We start from the raw sequence: 27,422 nt of genomic DNA, 5'->3' as shown, positions 1-27,422 counted from the left end.
ATATGTTCCTCAACGTGCTCCTTACACATTAGAAAATAGAATGTTTAAATATTTCTTTTGAATAATTTTTCTTTTTCTTTTTATCCCCGAGTCTGATTCATTTTGGGTTACCAGCATTTTCAGAGCTTGCTTATGTTCTTCTTAATTAAACTTTGCATTTCAAGCCATTCATTATTTTCTTTATTCTTATTAGTGTCATTCATAAGTTTTTCTCCTTCCTCTACCTTAGAGAATCTTCCTTTTCAACTTCCTTGACATCTTTTAGAAGAACTGTGTTCATTTATGTCTACAGTAATCCCTCCTCCATCGCGGGGGTTGCGTTCCAGAGCCACCCGCGAAATAGGAAAATCCACGAAGTAGGAACCATATGTTTATATGGTTATTTTTAGAATGTCATGCTTGGGTCACAGATTTGCGCAGAAACACAGGAGGTTGTAGAGAGACAGGAACGTTATTCAAACACTGCAAACAAACATTTGTCTCTTTTTCAAAAGTTTAAACTGTGCTCCATGACAAGACAGAGATGACAGTTCTGTCTCACAATTAAAAGAATGCAAACATATCTTCCTTTTCAAAGGAGTGCAAAGCAAGCAGTCAAAAAAAAAAATCAATAGGGCTTTTAAGTATGCGAAGCACCGCCTGTACAAAGCTGTTGAAGGCGGCAGCTCACACCCCTTCTGTCAGGAGCAGGAAGAGACAGAGAGAGAGCCACAGAAAAACAAAGTCAAAAATCAATACGTGCCCTTTGAGCTTTTAAGTATGCGAAGCACCGTGCAGCATATCCTTCAGGAAGCAGCTGCACACAGCCCCCCTGCTCACACCCCCCTACGTCAGCGCGAGAGAGAGAGAGAGAGAGAGAGAGAGAGAAAGTAAGCTGGGTAGCTTCTCAGCCATCTGCCAATAGCGTCCCTTGTATGAAATCAACTGGGCAAACCAACTGAGGAAGCATGTGCCAGAAATTAAAAGACCCATTGTCCGCAGAAACCCGCGAAGCAGCGAAAAATCCGCGATATATATTTAAATATGCTTACATATAAAATCCGCGATGGAGTGAAGCCGCGAAAGGCGAAGCGCGATATAGCGAGGGATCACTGTATTTGCATTTGCAGCTTTTTTCCCCATCTGATTGCTTGCAAACCCAATGTATATGTTAATTTTAAAAATTATATTCTCAAATCTGCTTAAACCAATTCAGTGTAGTGAGGGGCTACAGGCTATTAAAACAGAACTGAAGAAAGGCAGTCCTTCTGCAAGTCCTTTTCATGCACTTAGTTATACAGTGGAACCTCGAGATACGATCACCTCTGTATACGAGAAATTCAAAATACGAGGAAAGTATGAGCGAAAAATTCAGATCTAAATGCGAGCATTGGCTCGCGTAACGAGCCACGAGCCAGGCTGTGGGTATAGCTCGCGGCTTAGCGAGGGGGCGTGGTAGCAGTTGCGAGCCGCGATCCGCGGTGTCTGCGTTTCTCACTTAAGTGCACAGGTGGGAAACTGGCAACATCCATGATTGTTCCTGTGGCTGATGGGCTGCAGCTATATAGAGAAGCGCGAGCCAGTTAAGGGGGAGAAGAAGTAGAGAGAGAGAGAGAGAGACAGAGACAGAGAGCAGGCAGGCGGTGCGGGAGGGAGGGAGAGCGAGCCAGCGAGCGAGTGCAGGCTCACGTGTAGCTGAACAGGCGAGCCAAACAGCTGAAGCAGGACGGTGTACAGAAGGTCAGCTGCATTAAGAGTGTCTCGCCTGTTGCGGAGCCCGCAGGTGAGACGCTAACAGAGAAGAAGCACCGGGGATTGTCATCTGTTTTTTAAAGACTGCATCCTTTTGACGTTTTCACCTAGTGTTAAAGGATTGTTATTCTTGTGTATTTTAAACCTCCACTTCACAACTGTTTTAAGGATTATTTATTTAAAGATTTATTGAATGCTCTACTGCACTTTGGACACCTGTTTTGATTCTTTTAATAATCAGTTATATTATTTACCAGTGTTATTTATTAAAGGTAGACTACAGTATATATAATTTATCAGTGTTATTTGTTAGGAAAATTGATTTTTATGTTAATATATTTGGGGTGCGGAACGGATTAACTGGATTTCCATTATTTTCAATGGGGAAGTTTGTTCTAGATACGAGAAATTCGCTATACAAGCTCAGTGCTGGAACGAATTAAACTCGTATATAGAGGTTCCACTGTATTCTTGTTGGGACCAATTTGGTATTGTCAGTTTAACTAACTTGCATGTCTTTGTGGATGTGGAAGGGAAACCAAGCAGACACAGGTGAACGTTAAAACTTCACGCAGTGCTGCTAGGTGTGAGGTGAGTAGTAAACTTGTACAGGGATTTCCTCTGTTGTAGGACAAATGCGTACACACTCCACGCTTACACATAAGAGGAGAATTTGTCATTAGGTAACCTAATCTGCATGTATTTGGGAGGTGGGAGGAAAATGCACAGATGCAAACTGTGGCTTTTGTAGAATTTTCTTAGTAATAATAGCTTTCTTTTGATTATCCTTACAGTGTATCCTTGGCACAGATAATATATCAAGATTTATCATGAGACTTGGTGGAAAGGAAATGTCTATTGGAGGGTATTGTAAATTCTCTGTGATTATGGCAATATTTTAAATTAAGCATAGTCTTTGCAACCCATCCTAAGCTGGAATTGGTACAGTGTTGTAACTACTTTTAGACTTATGTTGCATTAAATTATTTTTTAAAAAAAGAACACTATAAATGAAAAGAAATAAGTCTACCATTTTAGATATTTATAGTATAGTGTCCCGGCCAGGTTGAAGCTGGGGGTGGGGTTACGGGAAAGTGACTGTTGGGTCGATTGAGAACTGACATCTGGGGTATGATTGATGGTAAAGGGAGGAAAAGGGGCAGCAGCCTGAATGGAGGGGTGGGGTTAAAATCATGGTTTGGGGGGGGGGGGGGGGGGGGGGTCATTAATGGCATCTGTCAGGACCATAACAATAATAGATTCATAGACAACTGTAAATAGTTAAAAGTTCAAAGTCATTCATTTTTGCTTTCACAATTGTGTATTTTTTTTTTCCTTTTTTTGACTGTTCCAGTAAACTGTTCTCCAATCCTTTCTTTGTCCTTCTGTATTTCTTCCTTTTCAGATATGACATGGTGAGGTCGCTACAATATTATATATATATATATATGTATATATGAATATGTACTGTATATACAGTTTATGTGTGTGTGTGTGTGTGTGTGTGTGTATGTATCTCTATATGTATGTATATAATGTGTATATATTTAAAAAAAAAAAAACTATCATGATGATCACTTAAAGTTAAGCTTTAAAGTCTAAACATCTTAGTTAAGTAAGCTCACTTATACTAAGAAACCACTTCCATAATTTCGGCCAGTTTTAATAAATGTGTTATCTTACTCCTAATGAATAAAGATACAGTCTTTGTGTACATTTAGTCTTCGTCAAGTATTTTCTTTCAGTTTTCAAGAAATTTGCAGAGTAAATCCTTTTTGAATGCCAGTTGAATCTCTTTTGCTTTATGTTTATTCTTTGTGCTCTTAGAAAATGTGTTCTACAATGTGGAATTTGAAACTGGAAGGCCATTTTTCTCCACACAGTTTTGCTTCTTTGTTATAACAGAAGCTGTTTTCTTTACAGGACTCTTTTTTTAATTCAGTTTGGGTGTATATAATATTATTTTAAATAATATATAATTAAACTGATACATTCTTTTTCTAGTGACTAAAGATTTTTATAGTAGACTTAGTCAGATTGGCATCACTAGGGTAGTCAAGATTGGGTTTACTGGATAAGTTTAAGTGAAGCTTAGATTGACTATATGGTGGTTAGTGCCAGTGCTAACTTTGACATCCATGGTTTACTGCCCTGTTGTATGAATTATATTTTGGAGTAACCTGATGTATTTAGAATATTTTCCCCAATTTTTTAAACTGTCTTTGGATATTTATATTTTTAGTGCTGGTTTAACAGAGACCTTTATTTTGTGTGGCTAGAGTACTCACACTGACACCAAATAGTGATCATAAATCTGCCGTTTTCTCCCTCCATGGTGAATGAAAAATAATTGTTAGGTAGGTGAGCTCAAGAAGAACCTGTTTTATGTTTTCAGTTATTTGACTAAAAGTGTTTCTTTTGTAACAGACTGACTTTAGTTGAGCCCTGTTACACCACTATTTGCTGAACATCACTGAAAAATTCTTCCAGTGGCACTAACTGCCAGTGCCCTTGACAGACACTGTTCCCTCATGACGTGAATTTACTTTGAGTAAATTAACATGTTTTGTGGTTTTTAACTTCCTAACCATTGTTCCTGTTGAACAAAATGGTTGTATTGGTGGAGTGGTGGCTCTGAGGCTATGGATCTGCACAGGCAATCGGAAGGTTGCCGGTTTCAATCCCGTAAATGCCAATAGGGACTCTGCTCTGTTGGGCCCTTGAGCAAGGCCCTTAACCTGCAAATGCGGAGTGCTTTGAGTAGTGAGAAAAGCACTATATAAATGCAGAGAATTATTATTACTATTATTGTACTTTTTCTCTTAATTTATCTTTCTATTTTTCAGTTCTTTGTCTTTTTTATAGGTGTTGTTTTGTGTCTATAACATTTTCTTTAATTCTTTTTTCTCTCTTGTATCCATGACAATGTGGGACATAGTACATACATTTTGAAGGTGTAAGACAGGCTTTGTTACTCAAGATTGAATAATGGTGCATATGCATAGAGAGTGTGACATTATATATGCCAATTTCATCACTCCCTAATATTTGTACTTTTTTTACTTTAAAATGAAAAAAAAGAAAGTTTAATGTTTGGATTAACCCAGGCCCAAATATTCACTTTTATAAATAAAACAACATTACAAAGTTTTGGAATTTTCCATTAATACTGTGTAGAGTTCTCAATTTCTGAGATTACTGGTGACATGTTTAAAGTTCAGTTATGTTTTATATTTGTCTTTTTTATTTATTTGCATGTTTTTGTGTTTCATTTATACATTACATTTGTTTATTAGTGGTGTTCTGTAAAAATACATTTATTTATGTTGTTCATGAAAACAAAAATAAAACTGGAAAAACTCCTTGCTGTTTCTTCTGACTAAATTATACATGAAATATAACTGAGCAGTATAACTATGTCATGGGCACTGGACAAATGGAGCAGGCAAATCTCCACTTTTTCTGTTTATGTATTTTACTTTTTAACTTACTTTTTGTGGATAACCATTGGAATTACCTCACGTCCGTGTTTTCCCCCTTTTGTTTGTAGGGGATGGTCCCTTCCAGTGCTTGGATTGTGGAGAGACATTTACGCTGAGGGAAGCCTATGAATCTCATTTGAAAGTCCACTCTCTTCAAGACCTACCTGAGAAAGAGGTGCCTAGTCTAAGCTCATTTACTTCCAAAGGAAAACCCTACACATGTCCAGAATGCGGAAAAGGTTATTTAACCATGACATGGCTTAAAAATCATCAAAGACAGCATATTGATAGGACTGTAATTACGGTATCAGATCATGAGAAAACAAATGAGAATAAGCCAATTGAGTGTGCAGAATGTGGTGAGCGTTTCTCTCGCATAGCTGCACTCCAGACCCATCAGCAGCGGCATGACAAATCTCAGACAGCACTTAATAAGCCTTTCAAATGTACATGTGGAAAACAGTACTCCTGTCTTGGTTCATTGTTAAATCACAAAAGGTATAGTTCATGTGCTGAGCCTCAGAAATCCAGGGAAGAACATAAGGAGGTCCAATTGCCTAACGAAAAACCATTAAAATGCCATGTCCGCTTGCCCAGAGTCAGACTGCCTCCCTTTCTCCAGAATCAACTTTCTGATATCAACAGTACAGAAACTTGTGGTAATCAGCCATCAGAGTCAAAAGAGAAACGATACGTATGTGAGTGTGGAAAAGGTTATTCTAGCTTTTCATGGTTTGAAACACACCAGAAATCCCACTTAAAGGAAAAGAAGACCTTCTCTAAAGAGCGTAGCCCTTTGGGTTCTTTTGAGTGCCCTGAATGCAAGAAATCTTTTTCTCGTTCTGCAGCATTCCAGAACCATATGAAGCGTCATGCAAAAAGTGAGGCAGCATTTGATAAGCCCTGGCAGAAGTCTCTGCATGATGAAACTTCTCCAGATCGTCTTTGCAAAAGTGCCCAGTCACAACTGATCACCGGCTCTGAGAATGGTATGAAATTTACATATGAAAATGAATTGCTTAGCAACCAGCAATCACATGATATACCAGAACCACCCAGGTACCGCTGCTCATGTTGCTGTAAAGTTTTTGATTCCCTTTACCAATTGAGGGCTCACAAGAAAAGGCTTTTGGCCAAGTGCATTTCCTGCCCTTCTTGCAGCTTTACCTGCAAAAGCAAAAAACAGCTAATACACCATTTAGCCTGTCATGAAAGTAAATCACACAAAAGACTTGGTGCTTACAGTAAACAAAATTTATGGCTGTCTCACAAAGATCCTGAGAGCACTTGTCAAGGAGAAATGGAAACCAGTCAGCAAGGACATGTGTGTCTTAAATGCAAAAGAATCTTTACTTCTCTACAGCGACTGCAGAATCATGAAAAGCTACGCTCCAAGAAACATTTTCGTTGTGCACTTTGCTGTAAGAGTTACAGAGAAGAAGGGAAACTAGAGCGCCACATTTCTAGCCATGGTCAGAAGCAGCACTCCCGTAGCAGCCCTGTGTTATCCAAGCCAGCATCTAATCTTGGCCGTTCAGCATCCTATTGGTGCATAGTCTGTGGAAAGCAGTTTATGCAAAAGTCTAGGTGGTTTTCTCATTGTAAGCGTTGTGGTGAGCAGAGTGGGGTACCTGAAAGCTTACAGGATGGGAAGCCTATTTATGTGGATAATGAGCAGCAAGGTGAACATCAGGAGTCTGGAGTCAAGATAGATGAGCAAAATCCTGGACATAATAACAGTGTGTCCAATGATGGTGGAGAAATTTCCATGCATAAACGTTATAAAAGAAATAATGAAACCTTTCAGACTAACAGAGGTGGCTTCTTGGCAAAGACTTTTAAATTTAGGAAACGATTAAAGGTTAGAGGAGGACTAGTTGAATCTACTTCAAACTTGAGCCCTGCAAGTGATGAATCCAAGGCCCTTGTTTGCCCAGAATGTGGAGAAAGTTTTTCCCGCATGGCTGCTTTTCAGGCACATCAGCAGCGACATGCAGAGGCATTTGCTGCTCTTGACAAACCTTATACATGTGAGTGTGGAAAAGGATACCAATCACCAGGAGCACTTTATACCCACAAAAAGACTCATGCTATCTTAAAACTATCGGCTGACTATACAGGGATTTCTCCTTTAAATAAAATGAAACCTAGATCTGTTTCTGTGTTAGAAAATGTACCTCAAGATGCATTACCTCAGAGTCAAATTATAGATAGTACTGATGTTTCTTCTGACTTGAGTAATTTTCCTGCTATTAACAAAAAAAGATTTTCATGTTCTTACTGTGGAAAAGGTTATTTTCGACTTACATGGCTTCAGGCTCACCAACGGTCCCATGTGAATGTACAACCGTCCCTGAATCAAAATCCTGACACAGTGGAGATCTCTTCTGAAAACACCGAACTTGGTAAACATTTTTCCAAATCAACCTCATTTAAAATGCGTCATAAAAATGTCCCTAAACGGCGCATAGTGCGCAATAAATCAAGAAGAAGTAACACATTGTCAAGTTCCTTAAACACTCATAAGAAAGATGACTTGGATGTTAAGTTCAAGGATATAGACAATCCCTCCCATAACTTGACTTGTTTAGAATGTGGACTGTATTTTCAAGATGATGTTGAACTTAAAGTACACTCTGCATCCTGTCCTTCCCAATGCCAAATCAACCCTGGGAGTGAGACAGGAGTGAGTAACAAATGGAAGTATCGTAGGAGGCATTTTTCTTGCCCTATTTGTTCTAAAATATATTTCAAAGAGGGAAGATTAAAGCAGCACTTAGCAGGCCACAAACGACAGAGGCCTTTGGTGTGTCTTGAAAAGATTCCGGATTGCCCATCCCCACCTTCGCACACACATTCTCACCATGGTACACTGCTGAGTCAGACTGAGCCAGAACAGGTTGAATCAATGAGTGATGGCTCTCGGCACATCCAGGCACCAGCAGAGGAGGGTGGCAGTTCACAAGATTCAAGTGAAAAAGCTGTACAGCTTTCATGCAATATTTGTGAAAAAGTTTTTATTGAGGAATTTGAGCTCTACCTCCACTTGATACAGCATGCAACTGGACATTTATAGACTTGCTTGACAGTTAGCAGGCATATGCTAAATTTGAAATATCTTTCAGTCAGTCTTCTGAGGTCTTGCTTAATGGTTAAATGATGTATCCTGTTTTGTGTGTCCAATCCTCTGTTTCATTAGTCTGCAGTTTAAAATTGTCATCTTAAAAGTAAAATCTTTTACTTTAAGCTTGCTTACAATTCTATTTTTCACTTCAAACATTACACAGAGGAAACATATTAGACATGTCTACATTTGGGGCACAGTTCTATTAAGTTTGTGACAGATTTAGAATTTCTGATTTTGTTTAGTATCATTATCAGAGTTTACTGAGGTACAATATGCATGGCTGATGTAATGAGATTTGTTTAAATCCAGGTACTGTATAATGCTACACTTTTCCAACCAAACTTAATGTCAGTAACTAAAGCTTTACTCTTGGGTGTTGTTCTGTTTATATTTGTTATTAAGCTAGTTCTCCTGTTGCTTTAGTAGGTTTCATTTTGCAAGTGCTTTTCCTTTCTCTCTGCTTATCTGTATCTTTTATATTCTTCCTTATTCATCACTAAACAAATCCTCTGTTACCTTCAGAAAATTTTATGAAAATATTTGGGATGCTATGTCTTGCATAGTCAAAGTTTTGAGGTTTATTATTTTCTTTTCAGCTGATTAATTTAAATGTCTTTTACAGTTTTTTTTTTTGTAATATGTAAAAATTAGTTGCAGCTTGCATTATGAGCAATGGTATCATGTAACTGACCAGCAGATACTGAAAATGGACTTTATTGAGTATGTAGTTTAAACAGACTTTATTGTAAACTAAACAAAGAGCCCGTTTCGACAACGTAACATGAAACAGGCACGAGTGGAATAGTAAGTAATAAGTATAAGCACCACAAACCTGATATAGGTGGATTGAATGAATGCGTAATTAGGCCTGGAGCTGTAGTCGAAATCGCCTTTCAAGCCTCTAGAGCTTTAATCGAAGTCGCCTTTCTCTTTGAATTTTTGCGACCGTAAATCCGCCGCCTGCCGCGATGATGGTCGAAGTCGCCTTTCTTTTTGAAATTTCGCGTCCGTAAATCCGCTGCCTACCGTGATGTCGGTCTCGAAAGGTTTTTCGGGCAGCTGCGCAGAAGGCGATTGCGCATTTGTCTTCGGACGTGCGCAGAAGGTGACTGCGCATTCGGCTTCGGACGGACGGACGGACAGACGTGAGTGAGTGAGGAGACTGGCAAATTATATATATGATCAGTGGTTCTCAAACAATGGGGCGCAAGTAACAAAAAAGGGGGCGCAAATGTTGCCATTTGTGGCGTAATTTCGCTGTTTGTAGGGAAATTTTAAACTTGTAGTGGTGTGTCAGCAGCAAAAAATATAGAAATAAATTTTATTAGGGTTTCAAAAAAACGTTAGGGGGCACGGTTAAAACTGTTATGAAAACTCGGGTCGCAAATACTTAAAGGTTGAGAAACGCTGTTGTAGATGATGAAATTATAATATAGAAGTTGTCTTTTAATGTGAATACTCTTGCAGTAGTCTTTAAGTTGGTGGAACACAAAAGTCATTACATGATGTGAAAACTTCCTTGGACAATTAATGTGAGGTCTGTTAAAGCAAAGTTTAAGGAGAGATGGTGTGGTTGGGATTGTTCATGATTTAGAGGCACTTGTAAGTAGTGGCTACTGGTTGCAAGGTTAGGCAGGGGTTACATATCTTACTGGCGCCACAGTGAATTATCTTAGAAAATGTTTGAAAATACTTGGCTGGATGAAGCACTTTATGTGACTTTGTATTCTTTTAAGAAAAATCTGGTTGAGATAGGGACAGCTTAGCTATCAGTTAAACAAAAGGGCTTGATGGACTGAATGATTTTCAAATTTCTTGTGTGTTATGTAAATAGAAACATCTCATCTTATTTTCTTAACTGCTTTTTCTGGTGAACAAAAATGTTTAAAAGGCTAACTATACCTGAAGTCTTAAAGGTGGAAAGATTGTATCCATTCATTTAACTTCGAAAGTCGCCTACCGAGCCGAAGCTTTTCCCACAAAGCATCAGTTACAACAACTTTTTTTTTTTAACTAACAATACTATTACTTTAAAGATACTCTTCATACAGGACTGAAATTCAGAAATAGTACTGTCTGTTTATATGTATACACATTGAAAACACATTCTTAAGCTTATGTTAAACTTAATTTTAGATGTTTTTTATTTTGTATAAACATAAATTATACACACAATTTTGTATATCTCAAAGGCAGACTTCAATATTGAAGTAGTACTGGCACATTCAAAATAGTGTGTCATGGATATAACTCGCATTGAAATTTTTATGTGACTATACATTCATGTTTTTAGCTTAATTTTCAAAACTTGAATAGCACTTTCTAAATTGAGTATTGTCTCATGGAAAGGAAAATTACAGTATGCTAGTTTGGAACACCAAAGGTTCCCAGATTACACATAAACATTGGATCTCATGCATTTTTGTTCATCAGTTACAAATAGAATACTACTTATGTCAGTAGTTAAGAATTATAAGAAAATGTTTAGCGCATGATTTACAATAACATTTGCAGTCCTGGCAGATATGGAGTAGTGTTTACTGTCAGGTTCAAGCTGCAAGCTACGTATGTAAGATGGGTTTGTGTATTGAATAAAGTAAGGTTATCATTGAAACTGTAGTATTAAAATCAGCATGTATGTTAAAAAGGTGCACTACACAGCTATCAAGTTGGTGAGCTTGCTTTTTGGTGGGCCTTTCACCTCTGGAGCTGCTTTGAAGATTCCACTGTTCTTGAAAGATTTATTTCTCCATGGTAAACTCTTTGCGTTTTTATATGTAACATAAGATTGTATGTTGTGTGATATGAATGTTGAATGTGTCTATTTCCTTGTGCTTATGTTATCCTCGGTCTTCAAATTTGCACATTTAAATAAGGTTCTTGCTTAATTGTATGTACTAAGCATCTGTCTTGTAGTGATTAGTAGTGATGGTTTTATATGTTGAAAAAAATGTGTTTCCACAATTTGTAGCGGTAATGGTAGTCTCCCCATATTACTTGCATTTCCCAAATATCCTCTGCATGGTTCAAAAGTGGTAATGATGACCTGATCAGAGACTGCAAGATGTTCCTGTTGGATTAGAAGTTTTTGCTATGAAAATAGTCCAGTCGGACACTGAAGTTTTAATTATAAAAAATAAAAGATATCTTTAACTGTTCTTACTATTAGAATTTTTATGTAATCTTCCTTAATGGAGTTAATCACTTGGATAGGTGGCAGCGTAAAGCATGCAGATCAGGGGATAAGATTTGTACAGCTGTACTGGATTACTTGCTGTGTCTTTCCTAGTTTTACTCCATGTAACTGAATTTTCTTCACAAGCTACTTTTTTAATGTCTCACAGCAGCCATTGGCTCTCCCTTTGCTTTATGTTCCAGAAACTTTGCTTGTTAGCCTTTTGATGTTTTTCATCTGTGCATCCGTTTCTGAGACACACACTTGTATAGTCCTATCATAACTTTTTTTTAAGGAATATGATTTATTTCATTCATTAATTAACATTGCACTTTTCTGTGGATGCTTGTTTTTTAAATTTTTTTCCCTCCCTTTGAGCATAGAAGGGTCATATGTATACCAAGCTGTATTAACATTTAAAGCTTTTGTTTAACTTGCATTATTTAATACAATTACATTATTTCAAGTTAAAATTACAAATTAATTATCTGAAATAAAGTTTTTACTAGTCAGACCTGAAAGTTTAGTTAGCCACACAATTTTGGACTAGTCACCATGTGAAAGATATCTACAGTCTACTTAGTAAATGTATGGCTAGCCAAAATTATAATTAAAAAGTCAATTTGAATTTTATATCTGCAATTACATTTTGATTACTGAAAATGACAGACTTTACCCAATTAATTATATGGAGCTATTAAGTTTAGGTATTTTTAACTATATATACAAATTTCTTGCTTTTGAGGTATAAACAGTGCATATATAATATATAATTAAAGCACATTAAAGATACTGTAACTCAGACCTCAGCTAGTCCAAATTTAATTGTGCTAGTTGGTATTTTATGCAGTGTTTTACAGACTGGACCAGTTTTGGACAGATTTTCCAGAATTAGATTTTTTTTTTAATTCCTCTAGCTTAGGCTGCCAAATTATCTTGTTACATTCTAGCCCTGCTCTGTAATGAAGCTATAAGTACTGGCATATTGATGATGTTAATGTTTTTCCAGTTTTTCTTAAAATTTAATTGGTTGAAATGCAATGAATGACCTAACATTGTGAAAAGGTAAGCAGTATACTGCCAGAGGTTTCAATTTTATATTTTAGATTAACAAAAACTGAAAGAAAGGACATTTCATAATGTTACAAATTGAGCTTCTTCAGGGAGCAGCTAATAGGTTACAACCTACAGATGTTATGCAGCAATTAAATTAAGCCTTTGCAAGTTGAAGCAAACAATTTACACAGGTGTCCCAACTTCTGTCGATTACTTAAAATCCCTCTATCTGTCTTAAGGCAGAGTTGGAACAGATTGAGTTATTACACCCTCTACACCCTACATTGTACATTCCAATGATAATAAAGGCCCATTTTAATATTTTGAAATTCTTTTTTTCAGTTTTTGCTAACCTAAACTTTAAATTTAAACCTCTGGCAGTCTAATACTTATATTTTCACCATTTTAGGTGATCCTTTGTATTTCAGCTACTTATATTTGAAGATAAACTAAGGTGTTCTAAACCTTTTCACTGGTAGTGCACATCTTCCTAAATAGTGTGTTTTCTCCTCGCTGATTTTCATCTCTCTCCCTTTAAGTTTTAGCAGATGAGCTTCATTCTTTGATACATTCAACTTTTTATGAGAAATTTAATTGATACCATTTCTCTTGGGTGAATTTGTGTGGTTTAGTGCTTGGGGTGAAAATTATATCTAAGGCTATTCGTAAAATGTACTGGTTTTGAGTGTCATAAGGCACTTTATTAACTATTGATATTGAAGCAAGCCTCACAGATTTTAAATAGCTTTATATTTTAAACCTATTTAATTTTTTTGAAAAGGGGTAATTCTTTATATTTAGTTTTAATGTCTAAAATAGCATTTAAAGGCGTTTTCATTCCTAGTTCATTTAGATCTTTTTTTTTTTCCAACTTTGAAGCAATTTTAGTCTAGTTCATTTAGGTAGATGCAAGCATACCAGTAACAATAACGCAGACCAAAACAACCCAAACTGAAACCCTTTATAATTGGTGGTCTCAGTGTAGTACCAAGCGAACTATGGATTAGTCTGTATGAGGAATGAGTGTGATCCAACATGGGGCCAATCTAGCTGCAGGAGGTACTATGGGGAAAATTTGTGCAAGTTGTGGTTTTCACACCACACCGGGCAGCAGTCAGGCTATGTTAGCATAAAAATAAATGCACACATGCAATTCTACAGTTAAACAGCTCATGCAAGTAGCAGTCAGTCAGTCAGTTCAGCCTTCGCATATCTTTCAACCACAGAGATTCAAATTTGGAAAGCAGTTGACCATGTGAAAAAGATAGAGGTTATATTTATATAGTAGACTACTGGAGAGTAAATGCACAACATTATTCAGTGAAACAAAATTCACCTGATAAGTTCACTGTCTAAATAAATAAAAGTAAAATGCATCACTGTGTGCCTTCAGCAGAGCTTGTCATCTTATATAGTATTTCCCAGATGAAACGTTTCCTTTCTGTAGTTTTTAAAGTAACGCATCATCTTCTTGTACTCTTCTGGTTATCCTAGACATTCTGCTTTCAGTGCTCTCTTTGTTAAATAAACCATGTATTTATTTCAAATGTGGCACCTCTTGTTGACCCTTCAATATTTCTGCCCAATGAAAAGAAGTCTGTGACACACCCACTGGTCATTCTAGAGATACTTCTGTTGCTTGAAAGTTTGCAGTGTGAAACACAACTGAACTAACTGAAAATTGAAACAAAGTAACTATTCCCCTCCTGATTCAAAACAAAGAAAATGAACTAGGAGTGTGAAAGCTCTTCAAAGCTTGCATGAAAACTGAATCGTGCATATTGAGTGTACTAAACAATACAAATTCTGCTTGTCCTATTACCTCAAACTGTGGTAATGTTTCATTCCTCCTCTTTCACTACTGCAATATCTTTTCTGAAACCTAGTGTACTCATTTGTTGAATCTGCAGTGTACTCTACTTATCAACTTCTTGTCATGAAAAGATAGGCAATGTAGTGAACTTATTTGTTAACTTCAATTGATATCTCGTTGCTCCTCCCTTTAGCACTTCAGCAAAAAATATTTTATGCTTCTGTAGCTGACTAGTGCACTAAGATTGACAGTGTCGTATTGTGTTTTGCAGTAGTGCTTTAAAAATCTGGTCACAGTTGTGGTTTCACTTTTAATATGTTAAATGTGCAGATTATTAGCTTTGCTTTCACTTAAAATGACTCTTGAGTTAAATATTTGTTTTTTTTTAGTGAAAAAAGTAATTAATACCAATAGCATATATTAACAAAAGATTATTGAAAGTTCCCCCTTTAATTTGCCTACATTCTAGATTGAAGTAGTTTTTCAATCGAAGGATTTTAACGATGGCATTGTGCTATTTATTTAAAATATAAAATATTTATATTGCGTTATTGCACATTTGATTACATGATTTGTAGATTTATTTTCATTGTTTTGTGTTTCAAGCTTTTTATTATATGATGCAATACGTTAATCTTTTAAATGCAGTTTTTTTTTTTAAATGGAAAAATGCTATTGAATCTCCACTCATGACAGTTAAAATTGTGCGAATTCAATTTTATATGGACTGGCAGGTAAATATAATAAAGATGGGAAGGAATTTAAGGACTTAAAATTGACCAGAGTTAATTCTTTTGTTTTTTATAGAGCACAGAACCATATTTTGCACTTAGTTAAATGAGATGGAGATGCACACATTCTGTCTCACTGTGGTGTTTGGTGGCACACTATATTAAGATGTGCAAGTCCCATTCTCATGCACTGTCTATCTCACCATAAAGTGTGAGATATGCTACTCCTATACTGTTACTCCATCTCAAAAATTATAATGTATGGTGGTGTGAGAAGGAGTTTTTCTTATCTTCCAGATTTGTTTTTTGTCTTAGTCACAGCATGTATTCCTTCATTGCCCATCTAACTGTGATTCTAGTTTGTTTGTTTGTTTTTTTTTTTGGGGGGGGGGGGGGGGGGGGAGTGGAGAGGAGATTTGGTCTGTCCCTTGCAATAGTGAACTGATTTAAATTACTCAGTTATATATCTGCCTCCACTTGTAGTCTCACATGCAGAGTCTGATTCTGCAGAACAGAAACGGCTTTAGGTATACATTTTTTTCTTTAAAGCTATTAATGTATATATTATAATACTCTAAATATTAATGTAAACAAAAGGCAAGATTGCTGTACTATAATTTAGGGGTATTATGAAGTGTTTTGGGACATTTTACAGTACCCAATGCCTAGAAACATATCTTTTGTGTAAAATGACATTCTGCTCTGTGCATGTGTGAGTGTATTTATAATATAAATATTTTAATTTCAGTCTTGGCGTCAGTGTAATTAGTTGTTTAAATTGAAAACTAGCTTTAAGTTCCTATGTCAAGTAATTATAAATGGCTATCTTGTCAGTCCTGTTGTTGGAGACAGTTGTTGACATTTAACAACTTCTGAAATCACATGAGTAGATGCTGGGACTTTTTCATTGATCACCTGTGCTGACAACTGCATTCTTCTGAATAGTGGGGATTTGTGCAATTTCAAGGGAGGTTAACACAATTTTAGAAACAAATGAAACACTTTTAGCCATTAAACAACCTAGGTGAACTTATATTGTGCAAGCACATTTAGACAGATTGAGATAGCTTTCTCCATCAGTTAGCTGCTAGAATTCTGAGAATGTCTTTTAAAAGGTCACTGTGCTCTTTTAAGGGTAGGGTTCCAAATTTAAAATATAATAAATCTTTTGAAGCAGAAGCCAAGAGATACTTTCTGGTATGTGTTTCCAGAGATCTTGTACTCCCAAATTTAACCCTTTTCAGTCTAATATAAGGATGGGACTATACAGTATGGCTACAGCTTTTTGCAGCATTTCTTACATTTCTTTTATCACTTTTATCCAAGTGCAGTTGCAGCATTCATTTATTTTTATGTGGTATGTTAGTGTGTGTATCCTTGCATGAAATCTAAATGAAATTTCTTAAGCAGTTTTTTATGTTTACTGTATGTACTACAGTAATTCAAACATTTTTCTGCAATATATGGTTATGTATATGTATTCTAACTCACATTTTCAAATAATTGTCGAATATGAAACAAATTTTTCAGACAGAAGTGTGGAGGTTTAAACTTTTTTTTGGAGTTGATTACTTTACAACTATACTTGAAATAATATGGACTGAGTAAATATTTCAACATTTTGAATAGCCGACTTTTTTTTTATCAAGGCAAATGTTTATCCTGAAAGGATTAAAGAAAAATTAAACACATTCAGTATTTATTATAAATAATCTAGATTGTTGTACAGAACCAGAAATGCAAAGTGCAGTCTTTCTTTTTTTAAAACATACCAGCACAATGTGTGGGAGATATGGCTGCTCTCGGCTGGTTACCACAAACTGAAAGAGCACATGTGGCTCTTTAAAAAAAAAAAAAAAAAAAAAAAAATTATCACTCTTAGGGTACATTTTCTTTCCAGTGATGGAACATTTTTTAATAACAAATGATTGATTGGCCCAGTGTAAATCAATTTAAACATTTCCAGATGCTATAAGTGGCATTATAGTTGTACAAGAGTCTCTTAAGCTGTGCGTTGGTGTGAACCAAGGAATGTTTTATACTTACGTGATGGTTTCAGAATTTTGCTGTCAGTTTTTAAAATGGCTCTCTCTTCTTCCCCAAAAAGTTCATATGGTTTTATGAGTTAGCACTTGATGCCCACAGTTAGGGTTATGAATTTCAGGGTTCTTGTTCTTTATATTTTTTGCTTTTTAACCTATTGGCAAAAGTCTTCTTACAAAGCTTAAATGGTTTTTAAAAATGTTCTAGACTAAGTGAAAGGTTCAGGGATTGAAACCCTAAAGTTATTACTGCTTATTTATAATCATATTTTACTAGTGTAACGTAATACAAAATGTGTGTGTATTTTAGAAAGTGAATTTATTAGCTGTTTACTGCAATGCAATCTTTTTAAAAGAAAATGTTTGAAAAATACTTAATTTTCTTGATCTTTTTGCACAGTTTGTTTCCTACAAAATAAATGAACTTATGTTTTTTAATCATATGAAAGCTTATGTATATCATTGCTTTTCTGTTTTGGTGGTATTAGGGGTTCATGTTGAATTTGTTTTCTTTCAATATGAAATGTATTTTTTATTTATCGCACTTTTTCTTTAATAGTATATAAAACTGTTAGATTTTTCTTATTTTCTGCATTCTTTATTAAAATGTTAATTACCTATAGCTAATATATAAATACAACTTGTATGTGCATTAAGAAAAATTTGATGTTTTGTGTTTGGTTTTTGTGATATTTTTGTATGTTGTTTATTTTGGGTGTTTTATTAATCAATATTGTGTAATTTGTTACAATTTACTGGCAAAGCAAGTTAACAAAGAAGAAGGACTTGCTTGTTTTTAAACCATTTCTGCATAAAAAAGCTAGCATTCTGAAGAAGATAAAATGTATATGTAAATGTATATGTTTAGAGTCCATTAAATACTCCACTGAGGATTATAAAATTCAGCACTTGTACAATAATGCAGAGAATGCAGTCACAATTTTCATGTACTCCTTTTTTCATGTTTTTATTTTTTAATTTAAACAGTAATAATAATAGGAAAGGAGAAAACCATGTAGATTTAAATATAGGTATTAAATTCTGTCGTGATTTAGTTTATGGAGTGCCAAACTTAATTAATTGGTTTATTCCGCTTTTGTGCGGAGCCAAGCTATACTCTTGCTACTGGCAATAGCCTGTTCTCCCATTGTCTAATATTTATTTTGTAACTTAACAGAGACATAATTGGCTTGGCGGGGCTGAATAAGGTTTTTTTGCCCTGCTGGGATTAGACCCCAAATACCTTGTGAACCTGGGTGAAAGGAGTGTTAGAAGATAAAGGATGGTTGACCTTTTTATATTGCCATAGCACAAAAACAAAAGTCAATCGTGGTACAGTTGCCTTGTATTGACATTTTTTATTTTTAAATTATTCATAGTTAGTGGTAATACTCCATTCCATGTATTTGTGTTCAGATACACAATCTATACTTATTAGATACCTTCATGGAAGTGTGCCAGAACTACCTAGTCAAAAAAATATTTTGTCAAATTTTTGGTATGAGTTGTTGTCACTGAGGTTTTCACATCTTTTTATCTGTGCAGAAAAATTCAAATGTTGTATATTTCTTAATTGTAATGTACATTCTTTATTTTTTTCACTCTGCATCAGTTTTCTACAATGTTATTAATTCCTTAGACCAACATTTTTCCCTGTAGGCCGCCCTCTTACCAAACCTCTGCTGTTCTAAGATCAAATATTATTTTTTAAAAGTTTTACATTGGCTGTATAAATGTTGACAATTAAGGCAGTTGTATTCTAAGCATTTACTGTACACTGTACTGAAAACAAAGTGTTAGTTTCAAAATTAAACGGGTGGATATTAGCACATCCAATCACAAAATGTTTTTCTTTAAGCTGGAACTATAGGATTAATTTCAAAACACTTGATCCACAAGTCTAAAAAAACTAATATCAAATCAGTTTTGGAAATTTCTAAATACAGTGGTAATTTTAAAAAATGAGTTTAAGCAACTTAGCACAGAGTGTTTTCCACTACAGGTACTAAACATTAAAAAAACAGATAACCAATATCTCAAAATTGAGTAGAGGTTTGGTATTTTTTTTTTTTTCTCCCGTTCTTTTACTTTTGTACACTTATACTCACAGCAAAGTAAGTGGACATGAGTCAGGATGGTAGCAAGAAATAGCAGGTCTGAAATGGAAAAAACACGGTGTGCATAATTGTTCTGTATGCCTGCTAATTTAATTTGCAAATGCTGGAAAAGCTGATACAAATCAGCAAATATACTAGTTTTGGACTTAAGCTTCAAAGTCTCCTTGAAAAGATGGATGTTCTTCCAGTTATTATTTTTTTTAAATCAATTGCAGTTAGTTTTTTCTTTTTTCAGTTTTTTAAGAAAAGCTTAGGCTTTTTAAGCAAAGGCTTAAAATGGTATTTGATATTTTAATTTTTATAGCAAATTGTTTAAAATGCTTTACCAAATACATTTATGTATTAAACTTATGTTGTAACATAAAATGGCACCGTAGTTTAGGCTAAAAGGGCAGTACCATTGTTAATGGCTTTAAGTCATCCAGACACTATTTTGCAGTGCAAAAATTCTATAATACAGCAGCCATTTAAGAGATTGTTTATTACTTTGTTGTATATTCTAATAAAATCGATTTTTGTTTACCCAGCAATACTGTATTACTTTGTATCTTTTGCCTTATGTAGTACCGGTATATGTTAATTTTGCAAAAATCTCTTTTTACAGTGCTTGGCTTGGTGTCAAATTGAGTAGCACTAGTCTGCATATTCTTCCATTGTCTGCGTAGGGTTTCCTCTTACATTGCTTCTTTTCAGCTATTCCGATGTGGACTTGTTTTTGTGTTTTGGGTCATCTTACAGCCCAGGTATGCTTCAGTTCTTGGACAAATGACCATATATTCTCCTTAACAATTTTCTTTTACAGAGCATAATTCATGGTTCTTTAATTTATGAGATGTCATCCAGGTTCTGCAGAAACTAGGCATTCTGTCATTGTGGCACATGTTTCACTGATGCCAGCTGTTCATTGATCACCTTCTGTTTTCCTTCTCCATGATTACTATAAACCGTCACATGCTGCCTTGTGTTGGATGGTAATGGAACCCCACTTCCAACCACACCATTACAACATGTGTGTCACTTTGATGACAAATAATAAAGGCAGTTTCCTGATGTGCTAAACCACAGTAAAAATGATATACAAAAATTTCACCCAGTGACAAATTTGTACCAGTGTCTTGTTTATACGGGTGTACTTGTAGCAATATTTCATATACCAAGCAGGGTCGCAATATGTCAGAACACAACCACTGTCTAATTTTCTTTTATTTCTTTTCAAACATTTTCCTATTATTTATTTATTTTTGGGTGGACATGGTAACAGATTAGGAAAGCTATCGCTAACCACAGGACTGAAATCAGCATTGAGTGGATAAGCACAGAAAGTCAAGTGAGAGTGGCTTTTGGGACACAGGCAATAATCTGTAGCTAAAGCACATTCGTTTATACAGGTGTGTATGTGTATGTATGTGTGTATACTGTATGTATATATATATATATATATAATGCATTAATAAGCATCATGATCAGATGGTGCTTGACCGCATTAAAAAAAATTAGATGTAATTAGTTGGAGTAATTGTGGCAGTCTGACCACTCCTGGGAAGATAAGCTATCGTCCCAAGTGTCTTCCATTTGAAGAATATGTTCTTTCTGGGGTTTGTTGTCTTTTCCAGACAGATGAATGTCAAACTTTTTTTATGATCTGTTCAGGAATTTCCTTTGATTTTTGTTATATGCTGGTCGATCTTTTGTGGTAAGGGTCAAAATAACTGTTCAGTTATCTGACACTTCTAATTGTGCACTGGCACTGAACTCAAGGTTACTTTCTGACTTCTTACTAATCCATTGCCACATTGCATTGTGGCTCCATTGGCCTTATAATGAACTAAGTTTTGTTCAGAAGGTAGCCAACATAAATTATTTTCTTTAAAACTTGTTGAACTCATCCGTACTTGCCTGAGCTTGCCTAAAATTATACATTTTTTAGTATGTTCTTTCTTGCAGTCCAAGTAGCTTCTTAAAAGCTAAAAGGCTGTGAACCTTAAGACTACGACTTTATACTTGACTCTGAAGCACAGTTTGCATACTAATTATATTAAACTTGGAGCTTGTTTTTGTTATTTAAAATTTCTTGGGATCACTTTCTTCACTTACTTAAAGGGGTCTGAGGCTGAATAGCTCTTAGTAACCTTTTATTCCCCCCTGCTTGGCAAAAGCATAATGGCTAGAAATGCATACAGCACTCCAAATGCTCATTGCCTATTAAAAAGTTTGTATGAAACCTCCATGCACACACTCTTTTGATCAAAGAAAAAAAAATTATGTTGTCTGTTATATTTGGATATCTGTTGACAGTGGGCACAATGTCAATTCTCCTTTGACATTATTACAGATAGCACTATTATACCAGGCTACATAATCTGATGAGGCTCTGGTGTATTTATATTTTGCTTCCTAGTGGTGTGACATGCATTTGCCCTTACAGGCTGCTTTTGGGCATGCGTGGGTGAACTGGTATAGGGCTTTACAGTATATTAAATTTTCATTTTGATTCAGTATTTTAAAGAAATCAGTATACAGTGTCGAGATTTTCAGCACTTTTATTTGATATGTCCATTACTACTTCTAAATATTAACTAAAATCTGCAAAATCTTTGGCGCACTTTATAAGCATGACTACACCCATGTTGCATAGGAAGTGATGATCAGGAAAAAAAATGGAAAGAGGATCATAACAAGTAGTGTTAGCTCCAAGGTTAAAACATGTTACTGCATATGAGGATGCTATCCATGTGTGTGTTGCGTCTGCAACATGCCTTCCTGCTCCCCTAGCAAAAAAGGTCTCTGCTTGGCAAAGCTCTTAGGGATGTTTGATGTTCCATTGCATAGTGCATGAGTGGACAAGATGCAGGTTGAAGGAAGAGACTGCTGCTGTGAATTACCGTATTGCAAAATACAGTTTAACCTACTTGTTTCCTAAAAATACACTACTTTGTCAGTGGTCTTGCATATATCTAGACTAACTACAAATTCACACCAGAAGTGAGAAGCCATTATATCTGCTCTGAATTAAAGCAGCAGCCTTTGAGGTTAGCTGCATTACTGGTCATTTTATTTTAATTTTGTGTTTATACTTTTTTTGTTTAGTAAGTGTATTGAGCTTCTTAATTGGAAAAATTGGATATTTAACATATAGCACATTAATTTTGCATTAACATCTAAATATGTTGTTTGGGTAAACTTTGAATCTGTTAAGATTATTACTAAAAGTCAAATATACAACCATATTACTTTGTGGCAGAAGTTAGTCATAGTATAATAAAGTATCAGTTAATGAAATAAAAATCTGTATGATTTTTATAATCCCAAATTGTAATAATGAGCTGTTACTTCACTTTCAATCCCAATGAACAGTGACGTTTCCACAGGTAGTTAGCACAGCCTCATTTCCACTGAAATATCACTAACCTCTTCAGAATTTCAAGTGTTTGTCCTTGCACATTTTTTTCTGTGGTGCTGGCCATTTAAAGTATGTGTCTATACCCTAGAAGAGAGGAGGATTCAGGAAACAATAAGAGTCCGGGGTGGAAAGTATGAGTTGCCTGGCTGCAAATGCAGTACTTACATTGCTTGTAAATGTTGGAAAATAATCGTTGTGCAGACTGTAACAGAATTGTGCATATACAAGTACATAAACTGGAACCATTACAGATGGTGTAAATTATTAAATATTTCTAATATATATATATATATATATATATATATATATATATATATATATATATATATATATATATATATATATACAGTATGTGCATGTATTATGATCTGTAATTAGTTCAGTAATAAATCAAAACCTTTGTCTTTCCTTATAAAAATTGAAACTGAGAAACAGAGAGCAGTGTTTATTGACTGGCAGACACAGATGACAGCAAAGCATTCAAGGTGTGAAACTCAATACATACAACAAGAACTCAAATAAAAGCAGAGGAGATATAAAGCAATAGTAGTTGAAAAAAATATTTGATCTCATAGTTTGAGGCACAGCTATTCACAAAATTTGTTAATTTTGAAAAACAAACCAGTTTCCTTTGCTAATACTTGATTTTATGATTATAACAAATTGTACCAGGTTTTGGACTCCATATAACAGACATGTATTTACCATACATATCTATATGGTGCTAATCTTCAAACTTAAGGTGTTTTGAGAATATATCCTGAAATATCAGTTCTCATTTTAGGTCAGAATAACTTCACATGGAGGAACTTGAGTGGCCTACACAGAGTCTTGTCCTCAGTCCTTTTGAACATCTTTAGGTTGAATTGGAATGCTGATTGTAAACCAGGTCTTCAACATCAGTATCTGACCTCACAAATGCTGTTTTGACTAAATGGCCACAGTTCCCACAGACATACTCCAAAATGGCCTGGTAAGGACTTCTAATAGAGTGGAAGCTGTTCTAGCCAGCTTGTGTGGTGGTTGACGCCATAAAAATGCCCAAGTCATCTACCTAACCTGAATTGAATGTCCAACAAACTCTTTATTTGTGGTGGTCTAGTGTTTATCTACTCATGAGAAATATGTAGTGCAGATAGTGATAGAGAGGGAGAGTGAACTCAAGTGCTTACATTTGTTTGACATACAATATACAGTAGACCCCCGCGAAGTCGCAGTTCAAGGTTCGCGGACTCGGTTGTTCATGGATTTTTTCTTAGAACCTAACTATTAATTGTTCGTGGAAAGCGCAAATATCCTCCACAATTTTTTTAAGGCTTTTTCTGTGGCAATACTGTACTGTGCTGTAGGGAGAACAGGAAGCAACCGCTGAGGGAAACGCGGTTTGGGATGGTGAAAGTAGCCAATCCGAGAGCGTTATTCATTTCTCCTTGGTGATGATTGACTGCTGCTTTGTGATGCGTCTCCAGGTGAGTGGGTTTACTACCGTGGTTTGGGATGGTGAAAGTAGCCAATCCGAGAGCATTATTAATTTCTCCTTGCTGATGATTGACTGCTGCTTTGTGACGCGTCTCCAGGTGAGTGGGTTTACCACCGTGGTTTGGGATGGTGAAAGTAGCTAATCCGAGAGCATTATTAATTTCTCCTTGCTGATGATTGACTGCTGATTTGTGACACGTCTCCAGGGGCCTCATGTATAACGCCGTGCGTAGAACTCACACTATAACATGGCGTAAGCACAAAAGCGGGATTGTGCGTACGCACAGAAAAATCCAGATGCAGGAATCTGTGCGCACGCATACTTTCACGTTCTTCTACTACATAAATCCCGATTTGCGTGAAAAGTAACGCACGTGCACGCGCCTTCTGTCCCACCCCAACTCCTCCCAGAATTACGCCTCTTTGAATATGCAAATCAATATAAATAGCCTTCTGTGAAAAGACAATGGGAAAAGCACGGGAGAAAATATAAGAATTTCAGCGAATACCAAGTGGAGGGAAAGGAAAAACGTACTATTTGTTGATTTAAACAGTGGTATAATCAACAAAAGGAAGCTGATCGAGTGACAGAGTGTCGGAAAAACTTGAAAGATCAAATTCACAAAGTCGCACAGTGCCCGAAATAAAAAAGAAACCACATATCAAAGTCGCCGTGAAAAAGCGAGTTGTAGCCCACCGTCTGAGTGTCATATGAAAGCTTATTAGGGTACAGACAAAAAAAAAAGGCACACAGTGGGGGAAAAAAGCACGAAATTTCCACTTTAATCTCGTAGTTTATTTTGCCATTAAAGTAGAACATCATAAACTTCATCTTAAAATCGTTTAATTTACTAGTTTCTCAAATCCCATTGTAACTAAAGTGGCATGTTAAATGCTTTGTTCTGTATTTGATCTTCTATGTGCTCTATGTGTATGAATCACTACCTGCTTTTTAAACGGGCTTTCTCTTTCTCCGACAGGACACATAATCCATTACATTCGTGATATTACAGCTCTCTGAATAATTAAAATACTGAGATGTATACGTGATATCTTTTTCATGATGATAGGAATGAAAGCATGTTATTAAACATGGGCACACGGTGGCGCAGTGATTGTTCATGTCTCACGCAAGAGGCTTGCTGCACCATGTGTGACCTTCAATGAAATAATTTATCACAGCAGTACTGTCTCTTTCAAACGTACTAACCTCCAAATCCTGTCCTTACTTTTCTTTCTCCAAAAACTCAATCTCCACACAATAAGCTATGTAATAGACGTGAAGCCATCTGTAAGCTTAGAACTTCGATTCTTCAAAACTTTTAAGGAACATTGAAATATCTTAGTAGTACATGTTTAATTATTATATCCGTCTATCTTTCCAGTGTCGCGTCAGCACCAGCAAGAATACAGCGCAAGGCAGGAACAATTACTGAACTAGCTAGCGCTGCGGCACCGTGTCCTCACATGTTTAATTATTAACAATACAGATTATTTAAATGAAGTTAAAGTTTTATCTGTATAATATAATCAACATGTTTTGCTGCATTTCGTCTTAGAAATGAATACCGTCATCACATGTAAATACGCGCTTTATAAAGTGGCGCAGGTTGTGCAATATTATAACTGTAGTGCAAGTTTACAGTGGGTAATTGTACTTATAAGTACAGACAGTTCTACAAGGAGCACTTGATGGACTGATTTAGTGTGTTTAGAGTTCTTGGGATGAAACTGTTTCTAAACCGCGAAGTCCGTACAGGGACTAAAGCGTTTGCTGTGGCTCAGGGAGCGTCTGCTTCATTCTGTATACCGATAATTCTCTTTCCAATCAGCTGCTGCTGTGATTTCCCACTCAGATACAGTGATATAAATACTCCGAGTGGTGCAGTGAGAGTAATGTGGAAAAAGATGATCTGCTGTGGCAACACCTAACGGGATCGGCTGAAAGAAGAAGAAGAAGTGCAGTGAGAGTAACAACACTAAAGCAGTTACGGTATTTGGAATACTATGGCTATTCCCTGGACCAGTATATTGCTACAGGTTAATTACAATCAGATGCATTACACTAATAAACAATATGCAGTTAATTTCAGTGTATTTATAAAGCCACGTCAGGAATGTGGAGCTAAGAAAGAAAGGGTGAACACACAGGAACAGTAGCACTGCTTTGACACTGGGTGCCGCCAGTCTGCAAAACCGGGCGGATAAATTGCGTACGCCAAGGAATGAGTTACCGTGGAAATGTGCGTGGCTTTACGCCAAGTTTAGGTTTTATACATCGCGATTTGAGCGTGGAAAGGTTCGTACGCAATGTTTCTGTGCGTACGCACCGTTTATACATGAGGCCCCAGGTGAGTGGGTTTACCACCGCGGTTTGGGATGGTGGAAGTAGCCAATCCGAGAGCGTTATTCATTTCTCCTTGCTGATGATTGACTGCTGCTTTGTGACGCGTCTCCAGTTGAGTGTCCTCGTGTTTTCCATTTTGTTATTGTTTTGTTATTCTTAAACGTACACCATGTCGTTGAATCGTCCAGCACTTTCTAAGGCTTCCAGAACTGAGCCTAAGCGCCAGAAGAAGTTTAAAACACTGAACTACTGGATTTGCTCCGGGAACTAAAAAGTTATGCTGCAGTAGCGCGCCACTATGGCATTAATGAAAGCGTATGCTACATAAAGAAGAACGAAGTGGCGATCTGGAGTACCGTATCTGTAAGTTTCTGTGATAGTGCCAAAAAGGTAACGACCGTAAGGAATAAAAATATCGTCAGGATGGAATCTGCCTTGGCACTGTGGATCACTGACTGCAGGAAGAACATTCCCTTGGACGGTAACATCATCCGTTAAAAAGCACGGAAATTGTACCAGCAGTTCGCTACAGGAGACATTGTAGCAGCTTCGTATCACAATGTTCCTGAGACCTATAAAGAAAAGCCAGCATGAAACCCCACCAGAAGAAGACCCATACAAAGATACAACTCCTCCTGAAGTGACCAAAGAAGAGGCACCACCCGAGGAGTTTTAAATCCTGTGCATTGTACTGCACAGCTCTTCATCATCATCAATATCATTCATCATTGGCGAGTACCTGTACATTTTACTGTGTTTTAATTAAATGAAATTATTATTTATCTACTTATAACAAAGCAAAAACTACAGCGCATACCAAAGAAAACGCACTTACATGAATTACAGTACGTATAGCGGTAACATCAGTATTTTACATTCTAGGACCGCGGGAGACATAACAGTACAGTACTGTACAGTATAC

General features: G+C 36.1%; 1 protein-coding gene across 3 annotated transcripts in view; it reads left to right on the top strand.

Annotated features, from left to right (window-relative positions):
• Nucleotides 1-27,422, top strand: part of LOC114667836 (zinc finger protein 850-like) — a 111,794-nt gene that overhangs the window by 17,047 nt on the left and 67,325 nt on the right. The window contains exon 2 of one of the 3 annotated variants that reach the window (XM_051920759.1): nucleotides 5,282-15,475. The exons of the other annotated variants lie outside the window; for them this stretch is intronic. Within the exon in view, the coding sequence (XP_051776719.1) occupies nucleotides 5,282-8,289 (3,008 nt within the window). The 3' untranslated portion in view covers nucleotides 8,290-15,475. Of the gene's footprint in view, nucleotides 1-5,281; nucleotides 15,476-27,422 lie in introns of those variants that run through there. 3 annotated transcript variants of the gene reach the window in all.

The sequence above is a fragment of the Erpetoichthys calabaricus genome, chromosome 17 (assembly GCF_900747795.2).
Source record: "Erpetoichthys calabaricus chromosome 17, fErpCal1.3, whole genome shotgun sequence".
NCBI classification, from domain to species: domain Eukaryota; kingdom Metazoa; phylum Chordata; class Cladistia; order Polypteriformes; family Polypteridae; genus Erpetoichthys; species Erpetoichthys calabaricus.
This window is presented reverse-complemented; position numbering and strand designations above follow the sequence as displayed.